Source organism: Primulina tabacum, chromosome 6 (genome assembly GCF_025594145.1).
Source record: "Primulina tabacum isolate GXHZ01 chromosome 6, ASM2559414v2, whole genome shotgun sequence".
Lineage (NCBI taxonomy): Eukaryota > Viridiplantae > Streptophyta > Magnoliopsida > Lamiales > Gesneriaceae > Primulina > Primulina tabacum.
Window position 1 is genome coordinate 31,790,872 of NC_134555.1, and position 10,279 is coordinate 31,801,150.

General features: G+C 35.1%; 1 protein-coding gene across 1 annotated transcript; it reads right to left on the minus strand.

The window, feature by feature from the left end:
- Positions 1 to 3: 3 nt before the first annotated feature.
- On the minus strand, positions 4 to 1,692 carry LOC142550164 (uncharacterized). The gene has a single exon (XM_075659403.1). It carries the CDS (start codon positions 1,690 to 1,692, stop codon positions 4 to 6), a length of 1,689 nt encoding a protein of 562 aa, XP_075515518.1.
- Between the last annotated feature and the right edge of the window lie 8,587 nt (positions 1,693 to 10,279).

Consider the following 10,279-nt stretch of genomic DNA (forward strand, 5'->3'; position numbering starts at 1 on the left):
AATTTATGAACAAAAAAACAAATTTATAAAACTTGACGAATATAGTGCGAAATAACTCACACTCCAGTATGGCAAACTGAAAAAAATTGACTTCTTCTTCCACATTTGATCTGATTTTTGTACATTTTTTGAACTATCATGCGTCTTTCTCTTTCTCTTTACATTATTGATATTCTGACTTTTTTTTTTCCCCCAGTCATTTTCAATGACTTTTACCGCATTGAGAATTTCTAAACCAATCAAAGCCCTCGGTTTTCCTTTTCTCTCTTTTTTTCCATTAAACCACTTCTTTTTCTCACGAAATGGATGATCAGGAGCAAGAAATCTTCGGTGGCCTAAGTATGAAAACTTTCTACTGTACTTAAGCCACATAGAACAAACGTCTTCACCACATATTGGGCAACCGAATTTTCCTTTTGTGACACATCCAGCTAGGTTTCCATAAGCTGGAAAATCATTGATTGTCCACATCAAGATAGCCTTCATATTGAACATTGACTTGCTAAATGCATCAAATGCCTCCACACCTATGTCCCACAACTCCTTCAAATCTTCCACAAGAGGTTCCAAGTACACATCTATATCATTTCCTGGTTGCTTTGGACCTGGTATTAGTAAAGTTAACATAAGATTTTCTTTCGACATGCACTTCAATGGAGGAAGATTGTAATTGACCAAGATAACCGACCAACAACTATATCTAGAACTAAGGTCACCAAAAGGGTTGAATCCATCTGTTGCAAGACCAAGACGAAGATTTCTAGGATCTGATGCAAAAGCAGGCCACTTGTGATTTATTGTATCCCAAGCTACTGAATCAACTGGATGACGCATCATATGATCTTGACTTTTGTGGTTAGAGTGCCAAATCAAATCTTTGGCCATTTCTTCTGATTTAAACATCCTTTTAAATCTTGGTATCACAAGAAAATACCTTAGCACCTTTTCAAGAACTCCTTTACGAACTTTTAAGGTAACTTTGTCCACCTTCCATCTTGAGGAACCACACTTTGGACATGAGTCTAATTCTTTGAGCTCCTTTCTAAATAGACAACAATCGTTTGGGCAAGCATGAATCTTCTCATATCCTAAATCAAATGGTTTCAACAACTTTTTCATCGAGTAAACACTTTGTGGAAGTGTGGTTTTTTCTGGAAGCATGTCACCTAAGATCTTAAGGAGCTCATTGAAACTACTGTCAGTGTGACCATTGGTAGACTTGTAATTGTATAATGTGACAGATGCTGACAACTTTGTATAAGTCGTACATCCAGGGAAGAGAGGAGTTTCTGCATCTTCTAATAAATCAGTAAACTCATAATCTCTTGTGTCAGACGTAGTGTGTCCAACCTCTTCATCTGAGACAAATGCATCCCTATATAAGTGAAATGCTTCTCTACTTTCATCATCCGCTTCTTGAACTCCTCCTAAACTACCTTCACCTTCAAAGTGTGAGGTATCAGTTTCACCATGGAAGAACCAAATCGTGTAAGAAGGATCGAACCCCTTGAATATTAAGTGCTCATACACTTTGTCAAATGTCATATACTTCTTATTTTTACAACGTATGCAAGGACATAATATTACGTCACGTGTTTTGGCGTAGTCCTTGGCTTGTGCAAGAAATTTTTGAACCCCTTCTTCATACTCGGGTAGAAGTCTTGAAGGCAAATGAATCCATTCTTTATCCATTTCGTAAATGACCCGAACCTTAACATTCAAATTAATATATGACGTCAAATAATTTTCATTACTTCATAAATAAAATGAGAAAATGAGAAAATTAATTGGCCCATAGGTTGTGGAGACAGGGGATGGGAAGTGCATGCTTTTATGATTAGGAAATCTATTTTTTTCAACCAACTAAAGTTTCACTTTCTCAATTTTTTTTTTTAAAAAATTAAGGCATCAACAGAGATGAACCACATGAAACAAGCATATATAAATCTCTTTTTCAAAAAGGCATTCATTCATAGTCCAAGATCACATTTTCCCATGCATGAAGGGTGTCGATTTTTTCGACTTTTAAGGAGGTTCTTTTTATTTAGTGCAATACAATAGAGCTCTTTTCAATGTAAAGAAAGAAGGATCACATATTTATCTTTCTTTTTGAAGTGGAAGATGTAAAGCAAATATTTTTAGACCATGCTTTACTTTTTGGCCCTCTCTTTAGAACTATTCCATATTCTAATAAAGCTCAAATATACACTAATATGCTGTGAATTGGGCCCAATTTTTCATGGATTTGTCAATTTCGGTCAATTATAAAAACATTAAAAGGTTTTGCAAACGATCTCCGAGCTGGACACGAGAGTAATAACTTAGTTCCTTTTGGTATCGGAACTTACATCATCAAGACTAAACAATAATTTAACGGTAAAATATAGAGAAAAATGTGAAAAGATAACGTGAAAGATGTGTAACAAGTTTCTTGTTTTATACTGCCTTTTGAAACCAAACAAAATTTATCCAAGGGAATATTCAGAATCTTGGCATCAATTATGCCACCAAAGACATTACTAGCTGCTTTGAAATAAATTTTGAATAATTTGGTTGAATTTGATATATGTTTATTAATTCATAAGAAGCAAAGAACCCTCTAGGCTTTCTAAAAGAATTTAATGCAAAAATGTCCAAATCCAAATCATATACAGGTACACAACTCCATCTCAGAAACCAAACATAAAAGTTTTTGAAATTTTCTATTTATGAAAAAGTTCAACATTTAGAACTATAAAGTAATCTGAGTTGGGTGCTTATTGTGACCTTTCCAACCTCCAACCACTACGAGTCGACAAATTCTAGCCTTTAATTAAAATTTTAGGACACAATTAGGTTTCCATGAAAATGTGACATCTACATTTGCAATTCAACTTATATATTTTAATTAAAGATAGGCCCCGTAAAGTTGACTTTCTTTTATCTGAAAAAAAAGGGTTTAATGCACGCCGTTAATGTCGTGCCGCAAAAAACCATTTTTCTTGTAGTGATTTTTTCTCTTTTACTATAATAAATTTCATTTACACCACAAAAGTTAATTAAATAATCATAAATCAGCGAAAAGTAAGCAATAAATAAGAATGGAACCTGTGTTTCTGGGAGAGCAGCTTGTTCCCGTTGATCTTATGCGCTGCCACGAGTTGAACTAGAACTATAATGCAAGCAAACAATGTCTTTTTAACTATTGCAATAGTTAAAATAGCTTACAATATCAAACAATTGCAATATCTTTAAACGCAAATTAAAGCTGGTAACAAACAATAACGGAAAGAGGATTCAATCCCACCGGTAGAAGTAAAAGAAAGAAATCTTCGCATATAGCACATAAAACCTCCGAACAACCTGCCAGCAAGATTTTTCTTGTTGTCCATTTCAATTTTTTGTCGAACCTATGATACAGCAAATTCGGTAGAAAAATGCCAACGGAATTTAAACATACAGCTCCAAGCATAATTCTCAACAATCATCAGGAAAGTTCATCCACTGATATACATGGATATAAAAGTAAGAGAAAAGAAGTCATGTCAAATTCTGCAGCTACTGATCAAAGGCCTTGTTGCTTGGTACACTACTAAGCCCATGGTGATGGAACCAACAAAGGCAGAATGTTTGCTCCTTATCTCAAGCATAAAGGACAATCTTAAAGTATTTATCTATACAATATATATATATATATATATATGTGTGTGTGTGTGTGTGTGTGTGTGTGTGTGTGTCCAAATTTTCAACAAATATCGAAGCATACATATGGTATCTACGTTTATATTGAATATAAACACAAATGATGAATTAAAACTTAAACATAAGTTTTTAATTAAAATGTTATGTATTTTATAAAATGATAAATCATAAAAGACGAATAGATCTGCGTGAGTAGGCACAATTCCTAATTTGATCCAAGCTTGGAAGCTGGATCCAAATCTGGTTTTTGAACTTAATGCAAATACACCCTTAGATTGAGTTTGGATTATAGGTCTCAAATTTGAGTAACGGATTTGAGCTGGATTTTGACAGAAACCATACTGAGGTAGATTTGAATCCATCGTAATACAAGTAATAATTTCATTCAAACACACATGCGAAATACCAGTCACACACTTCACTTGCACACAGAAAAATTGATCAAGATCCAAGCCAAACAATAATACAGCAGATTAACAGAGGAAATCTTCCGAAAAAACACGGCAAAGAAAAATTAGAATGTCATCTCCAAAAGAAAAGGAGTCCAATGTACAAGTAATAATAATCATCAATGCACTAACGCATAGGTATTTTCTGATCTGGTTGATGAACATGCAGTATACTTTCGTCCCTCTTGAGTTATTGGGATGGATTAGGTGAAAATATTTAACAAACTACAGCCAGCTCAACATTTAATGGGGGCAATATGCATTAGAAAACTTGTATTCTCTCGAGAATTGAAAGCACACTTGCTGAAATTAGAGCCATTCTACTGAAATATGATCACAATCTACAACTAAAGGGATTACAGTGCAAAATATTTTTTTGAGGAGTATAAAAAAAATTGCCATGGGAAATGGCTTCTAGCATTACTAACTAACAGAACTTAAACCTAAAAACTAATCCACTTAGCATGTTCAACCATGTTTCAACATAAAACTGAAGGATCTATGATTTTCGACCACATCTAAAAAGAAAATCTTCTAAACCAAAAACAACAATCTTGCACAAAAGGATTCAAGAGAAAAACAAATATTTTCTGGGAAACGGCTAAAGAACCTGAGAGAAAGCGAGATTCTGAGCGAAATTGATATGATTAATTGTGAAAAAAAAAAACAGAAACGCCACACAGCTAAATGATTGTAAGAAGCAAAGTGCTTGGAAAGGCGTAACCAGGGCAAACACATGAACATGGAGGGTCGCGGCGAGTGGCTCGCGGTTGCAGCTTTTTCGGCGTCTGATGGGATAGCAGATGGAGCAGCGACGGAGGTTGGATGGGTCCTGTAAGCAGAAGGCAAAGAGGCTGGCAGTAGGCGCACGGTGAGACGGCGGTGGTAGAAGGAGCCGACGATGACTTCAGCTAGGAAGAGGTGCGATGAAAAATTACGAATTTGGGGAAAATGAGAAGAAGATTGGAGGGTTTTGATCGGGGAAAAAAAGAAAGGCGCGATATTTGGGGATTTGGCGCCTCAATTGTAAAGTATTAATTTTATTCCCAATATTAACAGCATGCATTGTGCGTCGTAAATATAATTTTTAACAGCTTACTAAATGCACGCCGTTGAAACAAATTACTTTAACGGCATACTTTCCGGTACGTCGTTGATAAATATATTTACAGCGTTTTTGTTCTGCACGCCGTGGTTTGTGTAAGGTGCAACGACATTAACAGCGTGCATTTTAAAGCACGCCGTTAAAAATTATATTAACGGCGTGCTTTTAATGCACGCCGTTAATGTCGTGCCGCAAAAAACCAGTTTTCTTGTAGTGTATATATATATATATATATATAACGTTCCAGATTCGACGAGTGTCTCAACTGTATTAAGACGAGTCTTTCCAATGTGCCAATGTACTCATTCACACGTAGCCGATGAAACTTTCCAAGAAATCACTCATCCCAAAATTGTCTCAAGTCAAAACATACTTAACTTTGGATTTCTTAAATTACGAGCTCTAAGAAATCATTCATACCAGAATTGTCCCAAGTCATTCATTGGTGGGGTTTTCATCATTCAGTATTAACCACCTACATTTTAGACCATGTACCACCCTTGGAATTTCGAACCATATACCGTCCTAGGATCTTTGGCTCCAGGATGTCATATATTTAACTGTGACACCATCTTCATACGTAGGATAGTCTACTTTATGTAAACATTTTTCTTAACAACCATGTAACTCTTGATCATAAAAATCCATAAACATCTTAGTAATTACCTAAACCTAGATTAAAATATAGGGAAATAGCATAAAGCATAAATGGATTTAAAAAAATTCGACAACATTTTCACGTAAATAGAACATGTCTGAAAATAAACTCAAGCATTCAAACTCAAGAAATTACCATACATATATAATGTACAAGCCATATTGTACTTGAGGTATTTTTCAAATCCAAACCAAAGTCCAAGTACCTCATTTCGACATAGAAATATATATTAAACATATATTTTTTACGAAACTCCTTTTCTAATTCAAACCTATGTTTTTATTACTCATTAGCACACATATATAAATATAAGAGGAAGCTATTTCGCCATTTTCAAGTTCTTGTGTGACGAGGCACGCTGCAAGCATCCATTGAAAACTAATCTCTTACTCATTCTTAGTACCTGATCCTGCAACACATGGTCAATGTGAGTTTAAAACTTAGCTAGTGGGATTTCGTAATAACAATAAGCATAGAAATGATCATACTTATCAATATAGCGATGAAAGGTGATTAAAAGGACATAAATCAATAGTTATAAGGAATACTCCCGTTATATGGTGTTCTAGCCATTTTTGTATGTTCATGTATGTGTTCAATGTTGGCCAATTTCTATGGATTTATAACCACCAATGCATTATATTGTCATTGTGACACAACTGTCAACGTGTTTCTTTTATTACTTATGTCATATAACACATATTTTTTTCATATATCATAGCATAGAAATCTCATAGAATAATAACTTGTTACAATAAAATGCACAAACTTTTTCATTCTTTCATATTTAAAGATTTGTTTCATAGCTAAATGCATTCCCTTTATCATTTCACAATGGAAATTCCCATCTATGGTGCATACAATGCAAAGAAATCATATACCAAGTACATATAACATAATTTGTGAAATTCCTTTTCAAAAAATCATGGTAAAAATAATATGCCCATATGAAGCATCAAAGAAAACCCTACTTACAAGCTTTGGAATGATGAGTAATACCATTTGTATGATTCTAAGTTGTGAAAACATCATAAATTCAGTCAATATCCTTCTTTCCATATCAATTTTCGAAATTCTACCATAGGTCTCCATCTAGACCATAAGAAAATGAATTCTATAAACATTTACACACCTAGGAAGGGGATTTTCTGCACACAACTTGAATCTACCTTCGATCTGTTAAATAATAGAGTGTTTGTGGATGATATTACGTGCAAGATTGAAAACCTCCTTTGTTTTTTGTGCTCTATTATGAAGTTGGGAATTGAGAAATGGGTTTAAAATCCTCAAACCCTTGATATTTTAAGCTTTTAGCATATGATACAGGGCATTGTGTGTGGCCGCGCAACCAAATCGCACGGGCATGCGTGTTAATCTGCGCAGGTGTGTTTCTTGTTTTGTCTCCAACTTTATTTCTCCTCGGAATCGGCAAAAGTAGTAAACATGAAAGTTGTGTCTCTATGTCTTTGCTTTCATTTTTAGTTAACCTCGCTCAATTTGAAGAATGTATCAGAAAGTTATGCTCATTCTATCAAAATATGTTGGTGCAGGAATGACAATACACACGACACAATTCGGGGTAATTTGGTCCTTTTTTATAATTAGATTTGGACGAAACCCAAAACATAAAAAATATAGCCTTATAACTTGGATTTCTATTGAAATTAGTTTCGACTCATTAGGACAAAAATTTTAGTCTATTATGCTAGAAACCTTAATTAACTGTGGTCGTTTATCCATTTCAGCCCAACAGACATTTCAAGTATATAATCAAATAATATTCATTACTTTTATCCTTAACATGCTATTTCACAATTTAACACAATTAAACTTCAACTTACACATCATATACATGAAAACATGATGTATTCATAGTTTCCCTTAGTTACATCTCAACATAGTCACAATGCATAGAAGAATAAGGTATGGATTGCACATGTACTGAGCATGCATATATATGCTCAAACAACCTTGTTGGAGTGAGTCTCTTGCCCCAAAGGCAATGCTATGGTGAATTGTGTTTCTATTGTACTAGTGGTGATGCTCAATTTCTGTACAAAAAAATCAAAAATAAAAGAATGTGTAGCTTCGGAGTCCATTAATAGAATGGTTGTCATACCAAAAATCAGAAATATGCATGTGATCATAGAGGTATAGGGATCCGCCTCCTCAGTTGTAACGTCCCAAAAATTTGAAGGTCCACGTAAATCTCATGTATGCAAGTTATTAAATTTCTTTGTTATTTTATTAAATTGTTTTAAAGCATTAAATGCATGTTTATTTTATGAATTTGTGTTTTAATTTATGGTTTATTTAAAGTTTCATGCATTAAGATTTTAAGTTGCTTTTCGCGCTCAAATGAGGAACAGAGACCGGGGATATTCAGGGAAAAAATTTTATTGAATAATTAATTTTAATTATTTAATATGAGGTGTTTTTAAGTATGATTTTTGAAAATGGGCCTTGGTTGGTTAATTTTACCTGCCGGGATATATTTTTATTCAGTACGCAAATTTTAACGATTCGGAGGACTTTTTGAGGGCTCGGACCATATTTTTAAAAACGTACCTAAATGAAATATTTTTCGGGAGTGTTATTGAGCTTGATGAGTTTATTTTAATGCTTAATAGGCTCAAAATCATTTTTAACCCTATTAATTTAAATTAGGGCCCATTAGGGTGTTATTATATTAAACCTAAACCTAGTTTTATTCACCCTAAACACTCCTACCCTTCAGCAGCCGTCCAACCCCTTATTCCAGCAGCATTTTCACGTGTGAACAGCAGCAAACAAATAGCAAGCTTCAGCCCCCATTGTTTCTTCAAGAAAGCTTTCTCCCCGCCTCTCCGGTTCACGTACTGCGCGTAGTTCTTCGAGCTTTTGATCATATAAACGCTAAGGCATGCTAGAATTGTCAAATTGAGTCAGGCCCGTCGGGCCGACCCGCTATAAAAATTGAGTAGGTTGGGTTGATAAAATAGCAGCTTGTTTGGAGGCAGGCCAAAAGGGCTGAGCCCATTTGGGTTGCGGGCCAAGACGGGGCCGGCTGTCCCGCCAAATTAGGGTAGAATTTTATATTTTTAAGTTTTAAGTTTTATATAAATATTGGAATAAGTTACTAGTGCCTCCATCACTCTCTTATCTTATTTCTTTCTTATTTTTCTTCTGTGTTTCGCCTCCACAATTCTGGTAAAATTTGAATCTCTGTGCTTCTTCTTTTTTTTTGAAGATGTTATTCTCTCATCCCTTTTCTGTAATGTTTAACTCGAATTAATCCGGTCAATCAAATAGTTAATGGTTTTTAATACATTTTTAGAGTCAACTTTTTCCATTGGTGCTCATGTGCTCACCAAGTATAAAAGTCGTATCCTTCTTGAAAAAGTGCAAGCTCTTATTTGCACGTGTAACTGGTTGTGTGGTTATATTTATGATAATTGGATTACTTCGTGTCTTTTAGATGCGTACGATAATGAATGTGCAAATATTAAAACAACATCATCCCGAGAAGGATCCAATGTTATTGAAATTTTTTATGAAGAAACAGTGGAGGGAGCTATTGTAGAAGATCAAGATTGAATGAAATTTAATGAGAATTGATTTTATAGTATTTGTTTAATTTCTTCATATTTGGTTTAAGCACTTTACTTTTTTTGGATTATGTTGTATGCTTTCATAATTTCTTATTTCAATATTTTTAAATATTTTATGAAACTATTCGACTGAAATATATCTTTCTTCTATATTTACTATGATATTGTTTAGCATTTTTTCTTAAAAAAATAAGCAGGTCGGCCCGCCTAACCCACGGCCAAAGGTAGGTTGGGCTAAGTTGGCCCGCCCCGCCATGCCCTACCTCGCCTAATGGCGGGTTGCGGCGGGTAGTGGGCTAGCCCGCCCTGCCAGCCCGTTTTAACATGTCTACTTGTTTCCTCTTTTCTTCTTCACTCACGCCATATTATTGTTGTTATATGTGTATATGCATGAGGATTATTTTCGGTTAGCATTGGAAATCGTTTTATGCATGTTTTGTCATGATTTTTGCATTGTGGGATGCATCCTCACGTTTTTCTCAGCTTTTTTGCAAAGGGCTGCTAGAAATAGGATTATAAGGGGCTGCCCACGTTGAGGACTAAGGGAACTAGGAGCTGGTGTCACGGCATGGTGGAGTTGTTGGGTATTATAGGAGGGGTAAAAGTACGGATGGGCTGGTTTAGGCTAGATCGGTGGTTAGGCCTAGGCCAATGGTGCAAGGGTGACTCCAGGCCTTGGACCATACTCTGGTGGGTCTGAGTCATGGTCTGGAAATAGTCTAACAATGATGGTTCTGTCCTAGGAGTCGCAAGAGGGAGTCGAGTGAGGGTTGGTTCAATTTGCATGTTTAGAGAG